Genomic DNA, 15,151 nt, shown 5'->3' on the forward strand with positions numbered 1-15,151 from the left:
TTGTTTTTTGATATAGATAGGATTTTAAAGGATCTCATTTTAAAGGGGCAGTGAGGATTAAAAATGCTGAAAATGAGAACATCATTTTGTTTTACATTTTCTTGCATTAGTTTTTGAAAAAATTGGGCAAATATACCATATTACAGCTGAAAAGCCAAGGGTCATAATATTTAAGTGACTTGTTCAAGGTTACAGAGCTCAGGTTTTAATGACTTCTAACCCCGTGTACTTTCCTGAGATAAGATTGTTTTCCAAAAAGCGTAGTTATATATGTTAATACTTACGTGCTGCTTTTTTTTTTTTTAAGACTTATTTTTTATTTATTTCTCTCCCCTTCCCTCCCCCCGGCCCCAGCTGTCTGCTCTCTGTGTCCATTCACTGTGTGTTCTTCTGTGTCTGCTTGTATTCTTGTCAGCGGCACCAGGAATCTGTGTCTCTTTTTGTTGCGTCAGCTTGCTGCATCAGTTCTCCATGTGTGTGGCACCACTCCCAGGCAGGCTGCACTTTTTTCGCGTGGGGCGGCTCTCCTTAACGGGGCGCACTTATTGTGCGTGGGGCTCCCCTACGCAGGGGACATCCCTGTGTGGCACGGTATTCCTTGCACGCATCAGTACTGCGCGTGGGCCAGCTCATCACATGGGTTAGGAGGCTCTGAGTTTGAACCATGGACCTCCCATGTGGTAGGCGGATGCTCTATCCGTTGAGCCAAATCTGCTTCCCTTATGTCCTGCTTTTAATTCAAGTTATATTAAATTTTCCTAGGCTGCTTTTGCAGGGAATTTCTCAAAAATAAGTCCAAGATAGAATAAGGATTAATATTATTTCCCACTGTTCTGCCTAACTCTTGGTGAGATTTCTTGTAGAAATATAATGATGTTTTACATTTCTAAGTAGCCATTTTTGATATTGTATCTCAGATGAAGTGATTGCTGATAATATTTTTTAAAATTATAGGACAATAAAACTGCTTTATATTGGGCTGTTGAGAAAGGAAATGCGACAATGGTGAGAGATATCTTACAGTGCAATCCTGACACTGAAATTTGCACAAAGGTATTAATGATATTTCTATATTGTTAACAGTACCTAATGCTGACTATAAGTACTGCTTACTGTTTTCAATAATCTTTTTATGATATTAAACTTATACTGCTTTGACTGGTAATATTCTATATTCAGTTAAGGAGTCACTTTGTATCCTTTCAAAGAGATTTTTTTGTTTGTTTGTATGTATGAGGTACTAGGGGCCGGGGATTGAACCTGGCACTCAACCACTGAACCACCTCAGCTTTCCTGAGTTGGTTTTCTTGTTTGTTCTGCTTGTTTGTTTTTGTTTTTTCAGGAGGCACTGGATCCAAACCCAGTACCTCCCATGTGGGAGGCGGGCGTTTAATTGCTTGAGTCATATCTGCTACCCAAAGAAGTTTGTATTTATATTAAAATACAGTGTATATTTTGTTAATTCAATTAAATATTTTTCAGAAAGTACAACATCAACTATTTATAAATTGTGGACATATCGCCCCCAAATTCTTTTATGCTTCTGTTATTTGGAATGCAGAGCACACTTCCTTTTAAAAAAACGTGTGTAGAGGGTTGCTATTTGGAATGATGAAGATGTTTAGGTAATGGATGGTGGTGATGGTAGCACAACATTGTGAATAAATTAACAGCACTGAAATATATATCTGAATAAGATTAAAGGGGGATATGTTAGCTTTTATATATAGTAACAGAATAAAAATTTTTAAAAATTCATGGAGCTACACCATACAAACAGTAAACCCTAAATTAAACCATGGACTTTGGCTATTAGTTCAATTATGAAAATGTGCTATCATCAATTGTACCGAAGTTCTACACCAATACAAGGTATTGGTGGTGGGGTGGTGTATGGGAATACTGTATTTTCTTCATGATTGTTCTGTAAACTCACAAATTTTCTAATAAAAAAAAAAAGACCATTGTGAATGGTTGGTTGTTTCCCAATCCAGCACATTCAGCCTATTTTACTTGATTAGCATGAAAAATGTAAAACTGTATGACTTAAGTGATTATACCTAGGCTTATGAGTAATAGTTTTCCATGGGGAATTCTGGATTGATGTGACAGGAATTCTTAATGAATAAAGTAAAATTAATGGACTCATCCATAAGACAATCCTATTTCATCTGCTTCAGATCTAGAACAGCATATTTCTATACCAATGATTGTAATAGCCATTATTCTAGGGCAGAAAATTTCCTGGGAAACTTTCTAGTTTGCAGGCTCTTCCTTGATAAGCTTTTTTCTTTTTCTCTTTGGACCCAGATGTTTGGCACTGTAACTAATAACTCCCTGTTGTTTCTGACCAGGTTCCTCTCTTTCCTGAATTCAATGCTTAACTGTGGTCGCATCCTAATCCCTTAATTTGATGTTTGGAAGCAATCATGAAGTACTCCGAGGTTTTCTAAAGGCATACTGCTTGTATTAAATTGCTTCCCCTGTTATACATATGTCCTTAGGGTACATAAAGAGGTGACATTGGTATAAATTTCTGAAAGAAAGCTAGACACAGGCTTGCCTAAACATTTTAAAGGGTGGACTGTGGGACTGGTTGATGGGGAGGTGGGTGAGAATGGGAAGCAGCCTCTGAAGGTACTGCTACAGAGAATAGTGGTGGAACCTGGAGAAGGGCAGTAGGAGTGAGGTGAAAGGATAAATGTTACAAGGTATAGCCTATAAATAGCTGGGATACATCCCATACTTGGTTGAATGATATGTAATTATTTTGATACAAATGGATTGATTGTGAAAGGTAAAGCACTTTTCTTTTTTAATTTTTAGAACTTTGTTTTTTTAACATTTTAAATATTGACTGTTAGACTCTGATGTTTAAATTCTTGATGTGTGTTTGTATGACTTAAAACATTTAAGAGTTAAGCTGTTAATTTTGTAAACTTTTAAAAAATTTCCCCACAGGATGGTGAAACACCACTTATAAAGGCTACCAAGATGAGAAATATTGAAGTAGTTGAGCTGCTGCTAGATAAAGGAGCTAAAGTATCTGCTATAGATAAGGTAAAAACATCTGTGCAGAGAGGACACTTTTTGTGGAGGGAGAGATTACTTACTGGGAATATCTGTGGGATTTTGAAGCTGTGATATCTCTTTGGTTATTTTGATAGCATACTGAGAAGTAAGTAGGCCCTGCCTGTTATTAAAACCCGTTCGATTTCCTTTCTGTTGCTAATACCTGTATGGGGAGCTTCCATCTTGACCAACCTATGAGGAAGTTGTTACCCTGTGAAGAACTTGTTATGGATTAACAGCAGGAAAGAATCCAAAAGGACTGGAGAAGATGGATTTTCAAACTAGACTGACAATGTTCACCAACTGGAGATAAAATGTTCTACCATATGTCCTTGTCCTTTTAGAGAAATTTTCATATTTTCCTATTAAAATCAACTTTAAATTGGTTAATAAATCATGTAGAATTGATTTTTGGTTTTAGTTTGTTTTAATTTAAACAGGGTTATTTCTTTCTCTGCTTCTAATTGTTTTCCCTCTAGAAAAGAAGTGTATTGATTTATGTATGAAGTAATAAATATTGTAAATTTATCCCTCTGAATGTATGATATAATTTGGGCTTTTTAAATTCATAGCAGATTGGAGTTTATTTTTCTAACTGTGAAGCAGTAAACAAACAAACAATATGTGTGTTAGCTTTTTTTTTACCAAGTAAGGTCATTATTTAAAAAATAAAAACCACACACACATACACAATCCTTTCCACCTCTCATTACCATATTAAACGTTATTTCATATAAAAGAAAGGAAACTTTTAATATTTAAAACTAGGAAAGACATAAAGTCAAAGGAAAGTTTTTGGAATTTAATATTTTAGCTTTGTAAAAAACTTCCTATATTGCTTGTTTTTCGTTTTCTGCCATTGACTCATATCTTTCACTGGTCTTTCAATTTCTAATGAGCAAACAATGGGCTAAATGATCTTTAAGGTTCTGTACAATGGCATTAATTCTGTGATATGCTATTTATAAATAATTATTTCATACATGCTAATACATTCCCTGAAAGACTATTACTTAGTATTCTTTTGTGTGTTGCTGTGCTCTGAGTCAGCATGTGGTGGTACTTGCTGACAGGTACACATGATACCTGGAACATTTTTTCTCTTATTTTGCATGTAATAAGGTGCTATCCTGCCAGGATTTGGGATGCAAACTTGTGTAAGTCTTAAACCTGGTTCTTCATAGAGGAGCCAACAGATTAGGAGAGGAGGACATGTTGAAGTGACTGGAAATTCTCATGATGGAATAAGATAGGTTCATGTCAGTAAAGGGGTGAGTGAGGAGGGAAAAGTGAAGGCCAGAAGAGCAGAATAGATAGTGGTCAGAAAAATATAGACATGACATAAGGGACTCAGATTGAGGGAATGTAAAATACTTGACAGGCTCACCGTAATGGTGGATGGTCAAATGACAAATAGGAGTTGATGAGATCACTGGTGTTAGATATCAACATGAATTTTGAAGCTTTCTAGGTAAATGGAGAAAAAAGCTGTGAAATAGGATGTAAATTATTTGAGGAAGTGGTTGGCATCCTCAGAAAACAAACATTTGGACAATGTGCGGTAGCAACCTAAGATGGAATTGGATCCATGGCCTGTGTGGAGCTCCCAGGAGAAAGCCTATTTTTTTCTCCTTTTTCAGTGGCTTGAGGAAAGGGTGAAAGAGTGGCTTTCATTCTGGAAGGATGTGAGGGAAATAAAACCTGAGAAAATCTAGGTAAGAAGTTAAACTTTGGGGGAAAAAAAGAGATACAATTAATACGGTATTTGTATTCTATATGAAAAATATAAAAAGCTCAGATTTTCTCTTAAAGAAACATGAAAATTATTGCTGTAAATATATTGTGTAAAAACTATGGGAGTTCAGGTTTTTTCCCTTTCTTTTACAGAAAGGAGATACTCCTTTGCATATTGCTATTCGTGGGAGAAGTCGGAAACTGGCAGAACTTCTTTTAAGAAATCCAAAAGATGGACGGTTACTTTATAGGCCCAACAAAGCAGGAGAGACTCCTTACAACATTGACTGTAGCCATCAGAAAAGTATTTTAACTCAAATATTTGGAGCCAGTAAGTACTGGGTTTTGTTCCTGACAGAGCTTCTTAAAAGCTAGCATTCTACTTTTTTTTTTTTTCTCATTTGTTTATTCACTTACTTTTGTAACAAACACTTGTGTCGAGGGCTGACTTTCAGTAGATAGCAGCGAGGATAGATCGCAGCGAGGAAGTTGCTCTGCTACGAATGAAACCCTGACCCAGCAGCAGATCGTCTACTAGTGGTTTAGTGCCAGGTTCCTGATGCACATGCTGTGTGTGATGGGTGAGGGGTGGCCCCCTTTCTGGCCATGCCCCGTTTCCCGGGACGAGGGGCTCTTCATACCAGACCCCGGTCCTGATGCGGGCAGGGGGTGTGCCACAGATGTGAGCACGTGGGACGGCCTGCTGGCAGAGACAATGGGGGACCAGCTCCCCGAGGCCACCCAAGGCCAACCGAGGCACTGAGGTGCTTGCCTTATCCTTTCGCCTGGGCAGGATTCTGATTTAGAGGTGTTCAGTCATAATCCCACAGATGGTAGCTTTGCCCCATTGGCTCCTCAGCCAAGCTCATACACCAGATAACTAGCATTCTATTTAAAAATATGAAAACTAAAGAGGCCAACAGCACTTTTGCATTTACTACCTACCGGAGAATGTATTAATAAAAGTGGAGAAAGTTGTTATTTTACTGTGAAAAAATACTCCTCCTATCTAAAACTCTTTTGTATTGTAGCATTCTAAATTAAGTACACTCACACTTATGAATCAGCTTTTAAGACCCCTGCAAAATTTACCCTACTTTTCTAAGTCTTTTCTCCCATTATTCTCCCAGTTTTACATTGTGCTGTGATCAGAATGAACTACTTCTGATGTAGCCCAAGCATTTAGTTCCATACCTTTGCTCGTGTTTTGCCCACCACAGATAAAACCCCTCCAACCTCATTGATGTTCTCTACTTGTTAGAATCATAGCCCTCCTTCAAGGTTCATGTCACTTACCTTCTTCTCATAACCAAATACAATTTTTGCTTCATTTGAATAGTTAGACCCTTTGTTTATAAGTCTTTTTATACTTTCTATACATGGCTTTTTATTGTTTTTCTTTTAGAATTTTCTACCTCTGTATGCCAGCTTCTTCAGGGAAGGACCTGTTTTTTCTTATCTTTGTGTCTTTTTTAACATTTAGCACAGTGCCTTGAATATAGTACTAAAATAGATTTTGATTAGAAAGGTTGCACTTGAGAATGTAATCCTTCATATTAGTGTTTTGAAATATGGTACAGTGCTCTACTAGAATTAAAAGAGAAATATGTTACCTCCAGAAACTAACAGGAGGCAGGAGAATCCTGCCACTATTCAGTTTAGCTTCTTACTCAGATCTTATTTCTAAGTATGATTCTCTTATAAGTTTTTAATTTTTGAATCTTTTTCCTAATCAAATAGTACTGTATACTCATTAAGTATAAAGAATGAAGACATGAATATAGTAGAAAGTGCATATTCTCCATTGCCTGTCCTCTACCTACAAATTCTTAATTGTTTGACTGACATTCCAGGCTTCTCTTTACTTTTATAAAAACGTTTTATGTTATGTCTGTAGCTTTAAAAATACATATTTTGGGTCTAACCATATTATAAAAGTTTTTAATAATGAACTACATCATATTTTAATTGTTGCATATCTTTCATTATAGGTTCTAACAGTACTGTCAGTCCTCTATTGACGAATAGTTTGCTTTGGTGTTATAACTAATGCTACAGTAAACAATTTTGTATATATCCATTGAATCTTATTTTTAGGATCATTTTTTTGGAATAATTCCAAGAAGTAGAATTGACAAGACAGTGGATGCCCACAGTTTTGATAGAATTTGCAAAGTGAATGTAACAATTTCATCTCCCTCTGGTCATATATGATAGTGCAATTTTCCCAATTAACACTGGGTATTTACAGCCTTCAATCTTTTTTTTTTTTTAAGATTTATTTATTTATCTCCCCTTCCCCTCCCCCCACCCCGGTTGTCTGTTCTCTGTGTCTATTTGCTGCATTGTCTTTGTCTGCTTCTGTTGTTGTCAGCGGCATGGGAAATCTGTGTCATCTTGTTGTGTCAGCTTTCCGTGTGTGCGGCACCATTCCTGGGCACGGGCAGGCTGCACTTTCTTTCATGCTGGGCGGCTCTCCTTATGGGGCGCACTCCTTGCGTGTGGGGCTCCCCTATGCAGGGACACCCCTGCATGGCACGGCACTCCTTGTGCGCATCAGCACTGTGCATGGGCCAGCTCCACACGGGTCAAGGAGGCCTGGGGTTTGAACCACGGACCTCCCACCTCATGGGAAAATTGAAGACATTTTCATTTGCAGTGTAGCTCACTCTTTAGAAAGAGGAGAGCCACAGGCTGTCACATACTCTTCAGAAAAATGAAGTGCTATCCCCAGTCACCTCAGGATGCTTCGGTTCAAAATGGCGTACCTGCTCCATCTTCAATCTTTCTAATCAGATTGATAGGGGAAACAAAAATCTTATTCTAATTTGCATTTTAAAATTACATTAGTGAAATTGAGACCTTTTAAGACATTTGTAGACTGTTTTTCTGCCATTTTCTTCTTTGTATACTTTGTTTTCCAACTTTTTAATATTTAAAAAAATCTACTTTGTATGTATTTATAAATTATGTATGTTATGATCCTGGGTTCATCCTGTATGTTGTACCCATCTCCCACTCCTCCTCCTCAGTTTAGTCTTTGTTTATTTGTTTATGGTGAAATTTTTTGAATTCCTTTTTTTTTTTTTGGTTGTCTAGTCTGCCAGTCTTTTCCCATCACCTGACTTTAGTATTAAATTTTGAAAGAAAGACCATTTCTGTGCAAGAAATCGAAAGTGTTTTTTGCCCCTATATTTTCTTATAGTACTTTTATGAATTTATTTTTTGCATTTAAATTTTAAATATTTCAGAAACTTATTTTTGTGATGGTATAGTGTATGTATAGTTCTAATTTTATTTTTCAACAAATGAATGGCCAACTCTTCTAACACCACTTATTAATTCATGCTTTCTATACTGGTTTGAAATGTCACTTATGCTAATATTCTATGCCAGTTCTGCAGAATTCTAGTTATTGTAGTTTTATATTATATTTTCATTGTCCAATGAAAACCACCCCTCAATAGTCTTTAAATTTTTTTCTTAGCTATTCTTTCATGTTCTTCTTGCTTTTCTTTTTAATTTAACTTCTCATGGAATTTTTATTGGAACTGCCTTAACATGGTGGATTAATTCGGAGAGAATTGCTGTCTTTAAATCATTGAATCTTTTTGCCTGGGACTATAGAATGTCTCCATTTCTCTGATCATCTGTTATATTCTTCAGTAATATTTTATAATTTTCTTTAAATGAGGCATTACACATGTTAAATTTATTCTTATTTATTAGTTTGTTTTAATTGTATTTTATTCTAAAATGCTCAGTGTTCCCCATTTTAACATCCTTGACATTGAAATGTATCATGTATGTGATGGATAAAAAAGCATTATGTCACAATTCAACAGCATTTTTTTTCTTTCTGAGTTGTATATGATAATGACGCATCTTACAATTAATAGTATCTTAAATTCTATGAAATAATATATTAATCTTAGAATTTCTGGACCTATTTTTATATAGGTTTAAACATTTACAACAAGATTTTTTTCTTCTAATTAAATAATTGATAAATGAGATGAATGTACCTTTCTCATATTAATGGCATTTTTTAATATAAGTGTATGGTTTGTTTATAATTACAGGACACTTGTCTCCTACTGAAACAGATGGTGACATGCTTGGTTATGACTTATATAGCAGTGCCCTGGCAGATATTCTCAGTGAACCTACCATGCAGCCACCCATTTGTGTGGGATTATATGCACAGTGGGGAAGTGGGAAATCTTTCTTACTCAAGAAACTAGAAGGTAAAGTGCATATTTGCAGAAAATCCTTATGTATAGCAAGGTTTTCCCCATACGTATGCATGTATGTGTGTTTGAAGTAAAGAAAAGTATGGAGTTATGATTAGTAGGTTTGTTTTTTATAGTTCACTAAGATGAATTTGTTAGGCTTATACTCTCCTCTCGTTGATCTTCCACACAGTCATTTGAGTTCTCTTTCTGATACACAGATGGAGTTATGTCATGACACCATTTAAAATCCTTCAGTAGCAAATTTTCTATATGTGTTACTTACAAACGTGATATCCAGGGCCTTTCACAAACTTACCACTTTGTGATAAGTGATAAGCGATACATGATCACATCTGCCAGAACCACCTCTTGTGTATCCTTTGCTGCAGTTACAGAGAGCGATTTGTTCTTGCAATAATAGACTATACACTTTTTTTAAGTTGCTCCCTCTAGTAGCAGCTTCCTTACACAGCTCTTCCCCTTACTTTCCACCCAACACATTCACCTTTTAGGGTGAGTTTCAGTACCACCTTAAAAATGATCCCAAGTTTTATAGAAAGAGAGACTTGTTTGGGCCTCATTTGGGCTCAACATTTATCTTTAAGGACAGTGTTTCTCAGATGTAATTGAAGGAGGAGGAGGAGGAATATCAGAGAGGAATGGTACACATAAACAACATAATTATTTTTATTTTGGGGTATGTGAACAATACCCTGTTGCTTGTGTAGTGCAAACTACCAAAAGTAAATTTCAACAAAATCTTGACAGATGGGAATATCTGAAAAAGGATTTTGAATATCCTGAGTGTGAAGGAGGAGACTGTGTGAAGTGTGAAGGAAGAGAGGGTAGGTGTGCCCCTAGAGAAAGAGAAATTTATGTTTCTCGAAAGAGAACACTTAAAACATTCTGTCTAGGGACTTAGTACCCAGTAGATGTTTATCTTGAAAATGTGAACATTTCACATTGAGTTAAAAGTTATATTTCTTAAACAAAACAATAAGATTTTCATAATAATTTCTCTTTCAGATGAAATGAAGACTTTTGCAGGACAACAGATCGAACCTCTTTTTCAGTTTTCATGGCTTATAGTATTTCTTACCCTGTTGCTTTGTGGAGGGTTTGGTTTACTGTTTGCTTTTACCATCGACCCAAATCTTGGAATAGCAGTGTCATTGAGCCTCTTGGCTCTCTTATATATATTCTTTAGTAAGTCTTTGCTTTTTATCTTTTTTTCAAAAATGGAGCAAGTGTCAAGGCTTATTGTTTTAACTAGAACATTATTTATATGTCTCTCTTAAAACCTGTAAGTGATGTTCATAATTGGGTAAAAAAATTGGTCTTTTTGATATTTTGTAAATTGGTCTTGAGGAGTATTGTCCACAACCTGTCTGGAGAAGCTATATGGATTGGTAGTATACTAGTTGAAACATTGAAATAGGATTCTTTATCATACTGATCCTTTTAAATTAATGAGTGACATATATTTTATTTTCTAAAAATAAGGTTTCACAGATTTTACTAGGATGCTGTTGGCTTAAGTTAGAAGAAATTGTGCATTTTGGTTATAATGGTAGTTTCTATTTTATCCAAAAATGAAGTTGAGGAATAAAATGTAATTCCTGTTCTTGGGTATAGAAGAAAGGAAATAGATTGAATATATGAGCTGTTGGAGAAACTGGTCATTTCAACAGTTGCAAATAGTAATAAACCAAAAATCATTTGCATTTGAATCTGAGCTACATCATATGCTTCTGTTTAAGGCATTGTCTTTCTGATTGTGTTTCTTAGGTCATATTTTAATTGGTTTTCTTTTCATTTTTCACAGACCTTTCTGTATGTTGAAGGAGGTTAATTGAGAAATTCTTTAAAAATTAAGAAATAGTAGGAGAACCATAAAACATGAAAACCTACCTGTCATTAATTGATATGTGGCTATCAGAATATTTGTTGTTTGGGAAAAGAAATTGCTTTATTAGAGATTGTTTTGGATAATTTTTTTAAACTGTGAATTTCAGTTGTCATTTACTTTGGTGGACGAAGAGAAGGAGAGAGTTGGAATTGGGCCTGGGTGCTTAGTACTAGATTGGCAAGACAAATTGGATATTTGGAACTCCTCCTCAAACTGATGTTTGTGAATCCGCCTGAATTGCCAGAGCAAACTACTAAAGCTTTACCTGTGAGGTGAGTTGGTCCTGTTGACAGACGTGACCTTTAATAAGATGAAGAAAAAACCTTAAACTCAATAATGTTTATAATGTATTCTTTTCAGTATACTAAAAAACATGAGTCCTTGAATATTTTATATGAAAAACAAACAAAAAACAGGCCCCGGTCAGATAATTTACTGAAACACTTCGTATTTTGTCTCTCTCGTGCAGTAAAAAATCAGAGATACTTTTCCATAAAGAAACCTGTTTAATTTTGATTTATCAAATTTTATTTGCTCATCAACCGGTTTTTCTGTGTCACCTGTTATCATCCTTTGGAACATAACTTTGAAAAGAGCATTGGCTCTTGGATGGAGTATTGGCACTAAGCCACGTCTTTCAGGCGTTTTGTGTTGGAATCCTGGTACCACCTTCTCTTATTGTGTAGCCTTGGACAACTCACCTAGTTCTATGAGCTGCTATTTTCTTACCTGTGAAAATACACTTACCTCTCTAAAATAATTATTAAGATCAAGTAGGAAATGTATGAGAAAACTGTTCAGAAGAGATGAAAAATATTTTCAAGTAATAAAGGAAAGGCTCCAGAGGGAAAATGAATAAACAAATAAGTAAATAAATAATGGAATAAAGTGAGAAACCTAAAAGAACAAGAAATTCATTAGAAGTTAACAAAATAATAAAATGACCTAAAATTTAATAAAATACTAAGAATTTTTAAATTGTAGTGAGATTAAATAGGTGTGATTTAAGGATGAAAATAAGAGAATAGGCCAAACAAGAAAAGACATCAAAACCATGAATACACAAAAGAAAAGAAAAGATAAATGCTTACATATAATTAGCATATAGGATTAAGTATTTAAGAAGAGAATTTAAAAATGAAAAATGAAAATGAAAAAATTAGGAAAATATACATAGTAGAATAAAATAATTAAGGAAAATAAACTAAAAATAATTTTATAAATAAAATAATTGAGAAAAACATTCTAAATCCATGAGATGGTGTTTATAAAAATAGTTGAACAATTAAAATAGTGTAAATCAAGACCATACAATATAGTACAATGAGATCCCAGATTGTATTATGAAAGCAATGCTTATCTACTAAGATGAGAGTTTAGAGATAGAAGGAGTGAAAGGAACTAATGCAAAAACAATACCCGTTCAGAGACTCAAAATACAAATAACCCAGTTATTTCAAAGAATACGCTATGAAAAAGCTGTTAAAGGAATATTTCACACTTTCTTTCTAAATCTAAATATTTTCTCAAGCTCCTAAGACTGTAGTGCTTAGTAAGTTTTCTTTTTTCATACACTTCTGGCTACATTCTGACATATATTACCACTTTGCAATTCATTATAGCATGAGATCTGTTGAGGTGTCTGATATTCCTTAACTACGCCTTGTTATAACTTTGTCTTTCCTATCTGCTTTAGTCAGAATTAACTTCATATAACACTGCTACATTTAACTTTTTTATTAACTTTTCCTAGGAAAATTATGTAAGATATTGGAGGTGGAGGAGACCAAATTAGAAGTCTTTTCCCTCAGATTTTTAAAAACAGTTTTGAAAAAGACTAAGAAAATACAGGCTAAAATTCTACATATATGCCATATGTTAAAGTTATTTTTTTACTTTAGATATCTGAATAATATCTTACTTGGTGTTCTCCCCAAGATTTTTGTTTACAGATTACAATAGGCTGTCCAGTGTAGGTGGAGAAACTTCGATGGCTGAAATGATTGCAACCCTCTCAGATGCTTGTGAAAGAGAGTTTGGCTTTTTGGCAACAAGGCTTTTTCGAGTATTCAAGACTGAAGATACACAGGGTAGGCCTTCTTTCTTTGTCTGCGTGTGTGTAGGGGATAAGGATGGGATGAGTGTTCAGTTTTACTTCATTTCTATTTATTTTCATGAAAATATGAATTGAACATCAGACTCATCCTATACTGTTACTGTTAGTGACTGGAATTTTCTGGATACTTGATATCCAAATAATTGTTAAAACCCTTTCTTGTATTATAGGTAAAAAGAAATGGAAAAAAACCTGTTGTCTCCCATCTTTTGTCATCTTCCTTTTTATCTTTGGCTGCATTATTGCTGGAATTACTCTTCTGGCTATATTCAGAGTTGACCCAAAACATCTGACAGTGAATGCTGTTCTCATATCAATTGCATCTATAGTTGGGTTGGCCTTTGTGTTGAATTGTCGTACATGGTGGCAAGTGCTGGACTCTCTCCTAAATTCTCAGAGGAAACGTCTACATAATGCTGCCTCCAAACTGCACAAATTGAAGAGTGAAGGATTCATGAAAGTAAGCACTCATATAGTTATTACAAAATAACCGTAATGTAAATACGTGGACCATGACCATGATTCTTTGGGCTTTAGAGAGTGTTCTCCCTAAATACAACACTTAAAAATGTTGTATTTGTTTTCAGTGTTGTTCCAACTTTTTCCTGTGGAAGTATTTTTTGTAGTGAAAAAAGTTATAACCACAGCATGTTTTATAAAAATGTATTTTTGTATTTCATAAAAATAAATTTTTATATTTTTATAAGGTACTTAAAAGACTAAACAGAATTTTCCATAGGTGGTGATTGCTATCTAATAAAATATCCCCCTCTAAAGCTAGGAGAAAAAGCAGATCTATCTTTAAAAATAGCACAGCACATACAATCGCTAAAATACATAAAATGAAATCATATTTTTAGAACTGGAAAGGACCTTATAGAACTTCTCCAGCTCCTTCCTTTGATCAAGGGTATATGCTATAAGGGAGCTACCTATAGTGTGGTGTTTAGATCATTTGGATTTGATATTCAGAGCCTATGATCTTAGCAAGTAAGGCCCTCAATCCAGTATTTCCTTTTTAAAATCTGCCTCCTACTGTCATTATGAGGATGAAGTGCTCTAATTTATGTAGTCACTTTGTAAACTGTGAAGACCTCATTACATAGTTTTAAATGGAATAGTAACTGGCAGCTAGGTCTTTGGATTAATTTTCTTACTATTAGATGACTTTCTGTCATGCTTTTTAAAAAATGTGTTTAACTTTCTCATTTCTTCAGATGCTTTCTGTACTTTCTTTTGCATAGGTTCTTAAGTGTGAAGTGGAATTGATGGCCAGGATGGCTAAAACAATTGATGGTTTTACTCAGAATCAGACAAGGCTTGTAGTTATCATTGATGGATTAGATGCCTGCGAACAGGACAAAGTACTTCAGATGCTGGATACTGTAAGTTTTAGTCATATTAAAACTTGAAATTTTTACATAGGTGGCAGCTGAGAGAATGCGTGGCTTCATGAAATATCTCAAATGGACTGGAACTGCTTTTCATTTGAGTAGTACTTGTTTATGTCTTGTGATTTTTATGTGTGTTGTAAAAGCAACCATACTTTCTGCACATACATAGCAAGAGTAAATGTTCAGTCAGATTTAAACAGTGATGTCAGTAATGTGGCAGTGTGAGGAAAAAATTGAGTAGAACATCTCTTAAGTCCATGGTGAGACTCCCACTTTTCTTTGCAGATAGTTATGGTTAAAATTAGAGATGAATATGGGGAACCCACAGAATCTGTAGAGTTACTGGCTGAGACAGGGCACATGAGGCTTTCTGTAAGGTTTGTCATAAGCCACAGTGGTATGATTGTAGGCTGAGACCATGTGCCAAGCATCTTTTCACAGGCATATTCATGCACATTTGTCATGTATGTTAATCTTACCTCTTATGTAAATTGTAAATAGTTCAAAGTAGGGACAGTATTGTTTTCTATACAGCTTTTATTGCCATTGAATGGTAAGGAAGTCAGATGAACCTTCAAGAGAATTTGTTTCATAAATAATAGTATTCTTAATGGAAAAATATTTTTCACAATATAGTAACCAAAGGATAGCACAGATTCTGAAGAGATGCTTCATTATATCAGATAATTTA

At 34.9% G+C, this 15,151-nt stretch overlaps 1 protein-coding gene across 37 annotated transcripts in view; it reads left to right on the forward strand.

The window, feature by feature from the left end:
* KIDINS220 (kinase D interacting substrate 220) overlaps positions 1–15,151 on the forward strand; it is a 122,975-nt gene that overhangs the window by 45,398 nt on the left and 62,426 nt on the right. For all 37 annotated transcript variants that reach the window (XM_058287923.2, XM_058287920.2, XM_058287917.2 and 34 more), the window contains exons 10-18: positions 955–1,053; positions 2,962–3,060; positions 4,960–5,137; positions 8,889–9,053; positions 10,068–10,247; positions 11,057–11,222; positions 12,889–13,040; positions 13,237–13,526; positions 14,311–14,451. In XM_058287923.2, coding sequence (XP_058143906.1) covers positions 955–1,053; positions 2,962–3,060; positions 4,960–5,137; positions 8,889–9,053; positions 10,068–10,247; positions 11,057–11,222; positions 12,889–13,040; positions 13,237–13,526; positions 14,311–14,451 — 1,470 coding nt within the window. The remainder of the gene's footprint in view (positions 1–954; positions 1,054–2,961; positions 3,061–4,959; positions 5,138–8,888; positions 9,054–10,067; positions 10,248–11,056; positions 11,223–12,888; positions 13,041–13,236; positions 13,527–14,310; positions 14,452–15,151) is intronic.

Source organism: Dasypus novemcinctus, chromosome 25 (genome assembly GCF_030445035.2).
Source record: "Dasypus novemcinctus isolate mDasNov1 chromosome 25, mDasNov1.1.hap2, whole genome shotgun sequence".
In the NCBI taxonomy this organism is placed as follows: Eukaryota; Metazoa; Chordata; class Mammalia; order Cingulata; family Dasypodidae; genus Dasypus; species Dasypus novemcinctus.